The sequence below is a fragment of the Ostrinia nubilalis genome, chromosome 6 (assembly GCF_963855985.1).
Source record: "Ostrinia nubilalis chromosome 6, ilOstNubi1.1, whole genome shotgun sequence".
NCBI classification, from domain to species: Eukaryota; Metazoa; Arthropoda; class Insecta; order Lepidoptera; family Crambidae; genus Ostrinia; species Ostrinia nubilalis.
This window is the reverse complement of record NC_087093.1, coordinates 16,912,683-16,925,042: the sequence shown is the minus strand read 5'-3', so window position 1 is coordinate 16,925,042 and position 12,360 is coordinate 16,912,683. Positions and strand designations below refer to the sequence as shown.

The window sequence follows — 12,360 nt, the reverse complement described above, 5'->3', positions numbered from 1 at the left end:
TTTTCCAAATATTTTATCCTGCCGTGTCTACGCGCTCGCTAACTCTACCGACGGGAAAAGTTGGAAAGTGTGTCCTTGAAAAGTTAATAATTACCTGCGTTTGTTTGGGAGAACAAAAGCGAGTGTTAAATTCATTTTCACGTTTCTTTATCGCTTTGTTTGTAACGTTAGTTACTTTTAAAGTTTCGGCAATCTCTATGTAGAATAGAGTTGTAAATTCGACCTCATCAACCTGTCACAAGATGATAAAGATGAATAGGCTAAATTGATGTTGAAAATTTCACTAAAGATTTAAAAGTTTGAAGCCCGTTTTCACCATCCATCCCTAATTTTTAAGTGACCTCTATGGTAACATATCAGGAATTTTGTTTTAATAGGAGTCACTTAAAATTAGGGATTGATGGTGAAAACGGGCTTGAATCTGCCGAACAGGAAGTGCCTTTAGTCTTATTTACTTGTTATGGGAAAGTGGTATTTATCGTACCGTATCAAAATATAAACCTAGTACGATGATGACAGCATCCAGGCTTCCTTCCACTGTCTAAAAGACATAGCATAGTCGAGTTTCTATAAACTTAAGTATCTAAAAGTTTTGAATAACAGCAACAATTATTTAGCCGCCTAATGACAAGAAAATCGTGAGAAAAACTGCTCACTGATCAGTTTACAATTATCTTTTGTCGGCAATTAGTGTACAATGCAAGTTTCTGCGCTTTTGCTTTTCTCTCCGACAGAAGTAGGAAAGTGTGCCCTTGAGGAGTTAATTTGCAAGTTGCCGTTCAGTGATAATTGCCGAAACGGCGCTGATTATCTTCATTATTCGCCTGCAATTAATAACTTGCCGTTAATACGTTCTGTCTTGTGTATTTTCACTCCGGAGTTCGTTGTGATATTGCAGCAATTTTAAGAAAAGTTTTAAGCGATCAATAATGTTAGGATATGTATCCTACTATCCTACTTATATTATAAATGCGAAAGTTTGTGTGGATGACTGGATGTTTGTTACTCTTTCACGCAAAAACTACTGAACGGATATTGATGAAACTTTACAGTATTGTTGTTTATAACCCAGAATAACATATAGGCTATAATTTATGACGATCTGTGACAAACTAAATTTCACGCGGGTGAAGCCGAGGGCAAAAGCTATTGTGCTATATCTAATTATGTATGCATCTGGCTTAAGAGGTATCATAGATTCGTAGCTATCTAGATCTTAGGCTTTTAAAAGATACTGTAATTACCGGTCTAAATTTATTTCCTAGGGTCCTAACTATGTAGAATGCGATTGTAAACACTAAACAGAAACATAAAAGAAAAATGAGACGGCACAATTTTGCCTAACTTAATTTTCCTGTACCTTTGAGCTTGAACGTTTCACAGTGTAAAATATCTAGATGCTAATAGTCACCATTTATGAAGCCAGCTAAAGGCAATAAACATGGTCTCGACAAATACTGAGATATTGCCGCCTGACAAACGCGCGGATTACCTCAAATTAACCTCTTTTGTTCTGCACGGTATTTCAGCTTTTTGTTCATCTTAGATATTTATTTATGTATGATTAATCATAAATAACACAAAGTATATTAATTTCAAAATAAACTTATGTTATAAGAACATAAAAGAAATAAGTTCATACAAAAACTTGTTTTGGAGTCTTGTTTGAATATTAATTTATAGGATTTTATTGTTATAAGAAGTAAGTAGTAGGTTGGTACTCACAAAAACAGAGTTTAAAGTACAAACAAAAGTCAAGGAAATGACAAAGTAAATATTATTATTTGACAATGATATTTCGGGTAGGTTTTTGTGGGAACATCTCCAGTACCCGCTTATTGTTCTACAATCCGGATTTCATTATCACTCACCTCCTGTAGTGACATTGTGATAACAGATAAATCACACACAACACTGACACATATTCTTTATCACAAAAACAAAACGATTATTCATTTTTGACATGAACCTCATGCGCACAATTCAATACACCACTTTCATCACTTTAACCGCATTTATAAATAACTAATGATTGCAAAGTTAATTAAGGAGCTCATTAAAATAATTCATTGTTTATCTGACTGATAAACAAAAAATAATTAATAAAACAACGTAGGTAGATACGTTTGACCGTGCAACAACAAAGTTTGGAACTGCCCGTTTGAGCTTTCAATTCAATTTGGGATTCCGTTTCAGTATGGAGCATCGCTTTTCGTCATGGTCACGCCCCAAGGTCACGGCATTGTATGCAATCGCTTTATCGCTTTAATGATCAAGTGAAATTATGCATACGAGTTAACTTGGGCATAGTTTTTGGTGATGTCACACGCGTGGCGCGCCCGGTCGTCTTCCCGCGCGAGTTTCCTTCGAGAAAATTTTTTTGGCGCGAGAAACGCTCGAGAATGTTTTTCGTTTTGTATATTTCAGTTATTATTCGAGTAGTTTTCGTGTTTGTTCGTTTGGTGTCGCGTTTGCTCGCGGCAGACGTCCTCGCGGCGGGACGACCGCGGAACAACTGGCTCGGCGCTTATCAAAACCTTATCAGTTCATTACGTGGCGCGAATGGTCATAATTATATTCGGTTTCATTAATGGTTTTCCTCTGTTTTCAGGATTAAAGGTTTTAGGAATAACAAATGTTGATATCGCGACTTTGAAGTAAGTTTTTAAACACAAGTACACTTATTTGGTAACTGAAATTTCCTAGTCGCATTTTGAACCTGAATTTTCGTTGAAAATGAAAAGCGTCTGTATAGAATTATGAAACCACCTAAAGCATGAAGTTTAAGACTGGAAAGCCATTAATTTAATGGTGATTGCAGCCGTCAGGGCGATGGAGACTGGCACTTAGACAAACTGCCAGACTAAATCGCAAAATTGGGCAGACAACAATACTTGTCTAACCATTTACAGATCATTACGTCAGAAAGTATTCGACATTGCAAACATTTTGTAGGTGACGACGGTTTTTTGCCTATTGGGAGGTATTGGAGACTGAATAATGAATTCCTTTAACTTGACGGAACGCTTGTTTGTGACGATTGATATAATCAATCATGAAAACTATTAGCTTAATGACTAATGAAAACTATTAGCTTAATGACTATATTGGACTTTACAACTTTGAGTGGATAAAGTCACACAATCTATAGGTTACACGCGATAAAGTGATCCTGTATTTACATTAATTATAATTAGAATAAAAATGGTGTCAGGGTCATAAGAGTAGATTTTTTTCGTTTGAATGGACTCTACAATGACAGTGCGAAATTTCATTTTATTAAGGTTCAGTTTCAATTTGCCTAAATTGATTTAATTTGCATATTTTATCTTTAAATATTGAAATTTTCATCGGTCCACCTTGTGGGTGGACGTCCCACGCTGCGTTTTCCGGTACGTGGCCTCCATTCCAGAACCTTGCTGCCCCATCATGTGGGACGTCCACCCACAAGGTGGACCGATGACCTGATAAAGGTAGCGGGAAGGCGCTGGATGCAGGCCGCTACCAACCGTGCGATGTGGAAGTCATTGGGGGAGGCCTATGTTCAGCAGTGGACGTCCTGTGGCTGAAATGATGATGATGATGATTGAAATTTTAATCTATAACTTTTAAAAAAAAATAAAACCGACTTCAAATGCGTGAACACAAATAATACCTATTCAACAAAAAAATAATCGTTCAAATTGGTTCATAATCGGCGGAGATATTGCGTATAAAAAAGTTCATCCCCAATTTTCCACCCTTGGGGGTTGTTTTTTTTATTATTAAATTTAAATGGGACCACCCTTGAGGTATTACCTATACGCCGAAAAAAGATTTGTCCAAATCGGTTCATAATTGGCGGAGTTATCGCGTAACAAACATAGAAAAAAAAAAAAAAAACATACGGGTCGAATTGAGAACCTCCTCCTTTTTTTGAAGTCGGTTGAAAACGCTAATAATATGTATCTTAGGCCCAGTTTTTTGATTCTTAGGCCCAGTTTTTTGATTCGTAGTTAAAATAACCAATAGTCAAATTTGACAGATGTCAAATGACAAGTGGTTAAATATCAGAAAAAAATGTTTTTCGAACAATGGTTAGCTTGACTTTTAGTACATTTTTTAACTATTAGTTAACATTTTGTTAATATTTAACCATTAGTAACTAACAAAATTTAACAATTTGTTATTTTAACTATGAATCAAAAAACTGGGCCTCAGTTAAAATAACTAATTGTTAAATTTTGCTACTAATGGTTAAATATTAACAAAATGTAAACAAATAGTTAAAAATGTACTAAAAGTCAAGCTAACCATTGTTCGAAAAACATTTTTTTTTCTGATATTTAACCACTTGTCATTTGACATCTGTCAAATTTGACCATTGGTTATTTTAACTACGAATCAAAAAACCGGGCCTTAATCGTTTATTGCTTCATTTGGTAACAAGGTACTTATTTCTTATTTTATCCATACGCCTCGATTAAAAAGTTTCAGGATAACTTTTATGGGAAATCCCACAATCACAGTGCGGAATGCCAAAGGATATTAAAGAAATGAAATCCAAACAGAGGCATTGTGCAAACACTGTTAAGAGCGTGTGACTGCGCGGTCATTGTACCTACCACTCGGTTAGCTGTTTTAATTCGGCAAGTACATACGCTTGACCGTTGCTTCAAGGTGCCAAGGTAGTTGCAAGAACAATCTTCATCTTGTCTGTATGGACTAATGCAACATTAGCTTAGGTGTAGCACAAACACTAACCCCATTATTAATAAAAAGTTACACCTAGGATGAATCTTGGAATAAATGACAGACAATTTAAGCCAGAGTTCAACTAGGGTGTAACTTTTATTAATAAGGCCGTATAGGCAAAAATAGTCCCGAGGGAAAGGATCCGCAACGAAATAAAACCGAAGAAATATAAGGATTTCAAAGAGAAAGAAACATATCTGCCTGCCGATATTGACAGAGATATTAAAGGTCTCAATAATTGTGGTAAACTTTGAGCTAAAACTGAAGATAATGAATATTTGTCTGGCAACGTGATTGCGTGATGACCGCGTGCTGTGTTCGCTCTTTTTATTGGACTTTTTATTATTATTAACTTTATTCAATTCTTCAATCTTATACTTATTAACATCTCTTTTTTTGAGATGCAAAAGTTTAACCTAAGGTAGTTCAAAATAATTTATTCGCACAGTTGAACTAGTAAAGTTAATTGCTATTTCAACCGAGTCATTGAGATTATGTCAATGAATTAATTGGAAGATAACACTAGTTAAATAATAAATAAATGATATCGCTAAGAAGAATACGCTTGACTTATGACATTTCACTAGTGTTAATAAATAAGAAGATAATATTTTTTTGTATTATTTTTTCATTTTGGCGTTTTAATAATAAGTTATTAACAGCGCGATATGAACATTTTTATGAAAGGCTTTATTGAAATAGTGACAAATGTGGCAATCAAAATTGGTAGGTAGTTTACGATTTGCAATCATTGCTATAGTTAATTTATAGCTGTCTCATTAAAATTAAACTAACACGGACGACAATCCAAACATAAATTATTTATTTGTTTTCATTTACGTAGTATACCTGAAGCATAAATTTTAAGATTTTCTGCGCTATTTCGACGTAGCAAAAGGTAGGACTACGAGTAATTCGGTAGTTTTCGCGATTTTTCTTGAAAGACATTTAATTATTTGCTTAAACCTAGCTTTTCGAAACTACTTGTCAAGCACGAATGCACTGCAAACTATGATCGTCGAGAACTAAGATTGGAAATATATTTACCAACTATCCGCGTCTACTAAAGGTATACTGGCAAGCAATTTCCATCAAGCTACGAACGTGGCAGTGTATGTAGAAAGTGAGTAGATGCAAACATGCTTTTCAGGCACGAAAATGCTTGTCAGCTGTTTTGCCTGCCTAGTTAGTGCTGCACTTTTAGAGTAGGCGCACACCGTTTATTTTTCGTTGGCCGATAGTTTAGTCGGGCAGTTGATCGGTATGGGCATGTATGGGAGTGCGCACACTACGCCGATTCGATTTGGCCGATTCTTCATACAAATTAAAATCGGGCACAACTATCGGCCAACTAAAAATCAACGGTGTGTGCCTACTCTTACTCCACGACTACTACAAACCAGCAATTTATGTAAAAAATAAAGCCGAAGATATGCCGAGCTGTCTATGTATGTATTTAGTGGTATGAGTAACGCCCGTATCCACAAACGATGCTTGCTTAAGTGAAGCAGTAAATCGAACGCACAGCGTTGAATGGAGCTCTGTGATTGGTTCGTGTGTCACCCTGTGCGTCCGAGCGCACTGTGAGACCTCATAGTAATGTTTGTGAATACGGGCGTTAATCTATTTTTGATTGCAAAGTGAAGAGAGTTTAATCTCTCTTTGAGTCGAATTTTCAACCGACTTCAAAAAAGGAGGAGGTTCTCAATTCGACCCGTATGTTTTTTTTTTTTTTTCTATGTTTGTTACGCGATAACTCCGCCAATTATGAACCGATTTGAACAAATCTTTTTTCGGCGTATAGGTAATACCTCAAGGGTGGTCCCATTTAAATTTAATAATAGAAAAAACAACCCCCAAGGGTGGAAAATTTGGGATGAACTTTTTTATACGCAATATCTCCGCCGATTATAAATCAATTTGAACGATTATTTTTTTGTTAAATAGGTATTATCAAAAGGGTGGTTTCATGCGAATTTGAAGAAAATATTTCACCCCCAAGGGTGGAAAATTGGGGATGAACTTTTTTATACGCAATATTTTCAATTTTTAGTTTTTTTTTGTGTTCACGCATTTGAAGTCGGTTTTATTTTTTTAAAAAGTTAATTATAACATAATGCTTTCACAAAACTATTGGCGCGGACTATTTTTATAGCGTCATTACTTTCATTGCCTACCTAGACCTACTGCAATTTATAATGTTTTATATGCTCGTCAGTCGCCAAAGTAATTTTTAACCTGCCAAATAAGATCGTGTGAGTCAGCGTGACACACCTCGGCTACTCGGTCGATGCACTTAAGGTGAGTCCACAGTCCACATTGAATGGTTGGACTACCGCAGAATGTTAGCCTTGATATACCTAGTTATAATCATGCGGACTCTTAAATGCATCTTTATTTATGCTACAGGATATAAATGACAGGATTATGACGAAATGCGATTTCTATAACTTCTTTTAAAAAGTCTGCCATTCATACCTAAAACGTCACTCTGTTTCTACATTACAGAACTTTAAAAACCGCCCATAGCAGACTGAAGTAAATAAGTAACAGAAACGAGTTTGTTCTTTGAAAGATTTCTAGTGGCATTATATCCATTGATCAAGCTTTGTTTTCAAACAGTCCCCTAATGTGTCTTCAGCCTTAGGGAAAATGTGTGGACGTGCATTAACTGTTTAGGCGCTAAACTATTATAAAACCCAGTAAGGTGCGGGTAAGTAAACATTTTAATGTTTTCGTGTATAAAAGACGATGACGTAAGCGACTCGATGCAAATCGTTCGCCTTGAGTTTCCTTAACCGTTTTATAGTGATATTTAACGCCATTATTTGGAATAGGTTCCAATTAGATGTTATTTTGTAAAATATCATATCCACTGGTAATATTTTGCAGACTAAGGCTGGGTTGCACCATCTTACTTTAACTTTGACAAACGTCAAAAATCTGTCAAACTCCATACAAAAAACACCGGTTATCTACATAGTTACGGTCAAAGTTAGGTGGTGCAACTCAGCCTTAATAAAATAAAAATTCTAGTGGTAAGAAAGGTTTTTTACTTTTACGACAAACATATTTAATTTGTTTTACGAGTAATGTAGGTAGTTTCGTACCGTTAAGTATTTAACCCTAAAATAATTGAGTTCAAGTTTTAATTTAAGCTATAATTTACAGTTTGTAAAATACGAATAACGCCGTAAAATGCCAGTAGTCCAAAATTTACTGTTTTGCACTAGTAAAATAACTGTTATGCAAACAATTTGGTGCAAGACCCGTTAAGTTATCGTGGCTACTGTACAGTCATATCCAAAAATATCTCCAATATCTATACTAATATTATAAATGCGAAAGTATCTCTGTCTGTCTGTCTTGCTTTCACGCCTAAACCACTGAACCGATTTTGATGAAATTTGGCATAGTGATAGTTTGAGTTCCCGGGAAAGGACATAGGATAGTTTTTATCCCGGTTTTTGAAACAGGGACGCGCGCGATAAAGTTTTTCTGTGATAGACAAAATTCCACGCGGGCGAAGCCGCTGGCGGAAAGCTAGTAAATAATAAAGAATTCATCGTTGACACTAATTTCAGAGCCCACATTTTCATGAGGAATCATTCAAGTGGGTATCATTTCCGCTATTCAAAAATAAGCTACTGGTATGGTTAGGTACATTTGTAAATGAAGTCGGAAAATTGACCATTTCAAGAGCTTAGCACTTACTTCTTAGGTCAATATAATGCTAGTAAATAACAAGAATTATGCTAATGTTGATAAGTAAGACGTACCTACCCATTGTCTATGTCAGCGTGAAAATGAAAGATGCAATTTTGTTTTCTGACTGTAGCCTATTTGCAATTTTGCAAAATAACACTAATGTAAATAGCCACAATACCTATCTTATAAATTAAACCCCCTATCGGTAGACAAGAGAGCTCAATACATTTCAAATTAAGTAGAATAGGTACAGACAGACAAAGCTGAAGGAAAATAATCGCTTTACATAAATTATTTAAATAACTTTGGATTTAAATAAGTTTGGAAATTCCCTGAAAAACGTTTTCTTTATACCTAATCTTTTATTCTTTAGTGCAGTTCATTCTTTTAGGTAGCCTAGTTGATACCGCCAATCGATTGACATATTGACACACTTTTTATAATGTATCAAAGTGACAAGTGAAATTAAACTGTGGGTCTAGACAAAGTGCAAATTATAATCGCAAACCAGTCGAAAAGTGGTCGAAAAGCCCCTTTTTTGTATGGAGTTATGACGGATTCGATTTTCGATTCGATCAAAAAGTGAGTTTTGACTAAGGGGGCTGACTCTATTATAATTTTCAGCGTAGTCTATTACATGCCGACCAGCAAAAATCCTAAACGGATCTGTTCTACACAATCAAAAGTAAATAAAGGTCACACCTACTCGTAAATTAGCGACTCAAAATGTACCTTCGTTTATTCTTCTTCAATAAAATGTCTAACTCTACTGCTGGATAAATAGGTTAGAATTTCCACCGGTCCTGCGCTGCATGCATGCCACCGCCTTCCAGCCAAAAGACCGGCTCCAGTTTTATGCAGGTTACAGACCAAGAGCTAAGAAGTTAATTTAGCTTTGCTCTCTCTGACATAATAGTACCTATTGAAATTGTTTGTACAGTTTCATCATCATCATCATTTCAGCCACAGGACGTCCACTGCTGAACACAGGCCTCCCCCAATGACTTCCACATCGCACAGTTGGTAGTGGCCTGCATCCAGCGCCTTCCTGCTACCTTTATCAAGTCGTCGGTCCACCTTGTGGTTGGACGTCCCACGCGTTTTCCGGTACGCGTACGCGTGTATAGTTTGAATTTATGGAAAACTACATCGGGTATGTTAGCTTAGCTCTTGGTCTGCAACCGCATAAATCAATAAGGTATATTGACTTACCTCAGCAGTAGCGGGAGCGTCGTCGGGCCGCAGGGCATGAAGGCGGCCTTCCTGGAACTCAGCGAAGGCCCTGACTGCCGCCGCCGCGTCACGGTACCGCTTCCACAGGTCTACGGCTTTGTGGTACCTGGAAGGAACAGGCGGTTAGAGGACTGTCTGGTACAAATGTTTAGGAAAAATACAATTGCTGTAAGCAAATTACTAGGCGCCGGGCGCGTGAAAGTTTTATTGCAATTTTTTACGCAGTTCCATGCTCCGGTAACGGAACCACTAGGCCTGGCAGCATTTTAGCCAGAGGAAGTGCATTTCTGGACTGAGAACACCATGGCGGCGGCACCAATCAGTGCGATTGTTATAAAGTTATGTAGAGAAAACTCATTATCAGCTTATTTGAGTTTTACTGAGTTTTTACTTTTTTTAACCATATTGTTACCGGTATGCCGCGGCCACTGAAAATGTGCTACTATGGTGTAAGAGATAGATCTCTATTGCGTTCCACAACTGCTGGTTCTGCGCTGTATGGACAGCTGGTGAAGATCTTCAGCAGATCGTCGGTCCACGCTACATCCTTTTTTTTTTTTTTTTTTTTATGTGATAGGAGGCAAACGAGCAGACGGATCACCTGATGGTAAGTGATTACCGTCGCCCATAGACACCCGCAGACCCAGGGGCGTTACAGGTGCGTTGCCGGCCTTTAAGATAAAGATACGCTCTCCTCTTGAAAGCTTGCATCAACAGAGGGCCCCCGCTGAAAATCAGTTTCGACACAAGCCCTGGCGCGGTCTTGATGTAAGCTGAGCGGGTGCCTTTTTGTCAGAGGGGCACAAGCAGCTATCTGTCCATTTGTGTATCGCTTTCATTATGTGCCTATGTCCTGCCTGCTTGTATACCTTTCTTTTAAATAAAAACTATTCTATTCTACTTGAACTTTCCAGGTGCACTCACTTGTCGCACAGCTGCGTGAGGTTGGCGCAGGTGTGGTGGTAGGCAGCAGCGGCGTCGTCGAGCTCGCGGCGCAGCGCGGCGGCCACGCTCGGCTCCGTTGATGCCTCGAGAGGAGCCGCCGCATCACGCAGCTCGCCCACCAGCTCGCCGCTGCGCCGTGTGAGCGACTCGCTCAGCGTCTGTGAGGTAAGTAGATAATGAATCTATTGTCTAATGTCTGATAACTTGTAATTTGTATGGAATTTCAGCTTATTTATGACGTTGATATTAAGACACACTAGTGGCTCGAGCCTGTCTAAAATGTGTGTGTATGCGTACCTACTTCGTGTTTCATAGAAAGTTTTACTCCATAAAAAATGTTACAATAAATTATAAATTACACAATTGAGTCGTGAAAATTAGAGGGCCGTGAGCGAGAGAAAAAAACAAAAGAATAACGATATTGGTCGTCGAGAAAAAAGAACGCGGTTTCTTGGTGGCCAGTGCCGCGCTACCAAAGAGGCAGTCGTGTGCGACCACATCACACACCATCTTCCACATTATTATCAGTTTATGATCCATCCTACTGAAGGGTAAAGTGCCATCTTTACTGAAATTCGTGAAGAGCGCGGAGATATCATCTATCTTTAATCAATATATCATATAAATTTATAATTTGTCTATAGCCTGACCAGGAACATAAAAACCCTCGCCATGTTGCGGAAAACTAATGGTACTAATTTCTTTTAATGGCAACAGTAACTGAAAACTTCATTGATATGTCACCTTGCATGTCAGTCTATTGCTGTCAAAGTGTAAACAAACTTTATTTTAAATGTGCGCAATTGATTTTGTGAATTAAATTGCTAAAATATTTTTATAGTCGTGAAAGAAAAGTGGTTCACAATGTGTTAAAGTATTTGTCGAAGAGAAATACTAAGGGTTCGGACAATATTTTCATTGAATAATGTTTCCGACAAAGGTTGTCAAATTGACTGACATGTTTATCGTATAGTACAGTCCACTATGAAAATTAGCTGTGGTTTGTTTCAACTACCTATTTTAAAGTTTTTTGTCACTTTCTAAGTGTTGAATTTTATGGAATTGGGAAAGAAGTACCGAGTTTGAAGCGTTCATGAGCAGACATTGCAGTTGAATATTCAAGTTCTGAATTTGATTATTGACGAATAATAAAATAAATCCTACTAACTCGATTGATGGTTTCATTTAATTTATTTAAACCAGGTTACCTATAATAATATTTTTTCGTTAATTTATGAAAATATCAAATTAGCCCGTAATCCAGAATCCTGATACATAAAGTTAGCCTATTAATTTAACACAGGTACGACTGTACTCAGTGTTGCACTATCAAATGCAATTGACGCGCCTCTATGCCAGGGTTTTTATGTTCCTGGTCAGGCTATACTTGATATTATCTTTTAATATGACATAAATGACATTGACTCTATACATGCAACCAGCATGAAGCCATATTGGAAATAAGATCGTACCTCGAGTTTCTCGGTAGCCTTGAGCAGGCGGTCGTAGTCCACCTGCCCCTGTACAGTTAGCAGCTCCACCATGTAGTCAGCCTCGCGTACGGCGCCTTGCACCAGCTCCAGCTGCCGCTCGAAGCGCCGCCACAGCTGCACCTTGGCCCGCAGACGGCGGTTCAGATCGTTCACCGCCACTTCTAGCTCCGCGTGGGTTTCCTGAAGTACATAAATGGGGTTAATCTAAAGGTTTTAAAAATAATTAATTTGGACGTTTTACAATACG

The 12,360-nt window shown here is 37.6% G+C and overlaps 1 protein-coding gene across 1 annotated transcript in view; it reads right to left on the bottom strand.

The window, feature by feature from the left end:
- The window catches only part of LOC135072846 (titin-like), a 64,473-nt gene that overhangs the window by 27,457 nt on the left and 24,656 nt on the right, over window positions 1-12,360 (bottom strand). Inside the window, exons 5-7 of the mRNA XM_063966887.1 lie at window positions 12,093-12,293; window positions 10,600-10,778; window positions 9,655-9,781 (exon numbers count right to left, since the gene is read on the bottom strand). Of these exons, the coding sequence (XP_063822957.1) occupies window positions 9,655-9,781; window positions 10,600-10,778; window positions 12,093-12,293 (507 nt within the window). The remainder of the gene's footprint in view (window positions 1-9,654; window positions 9,782-10,599; window positions 10,779-12,092; window positions 12,294-12,360) is intronic.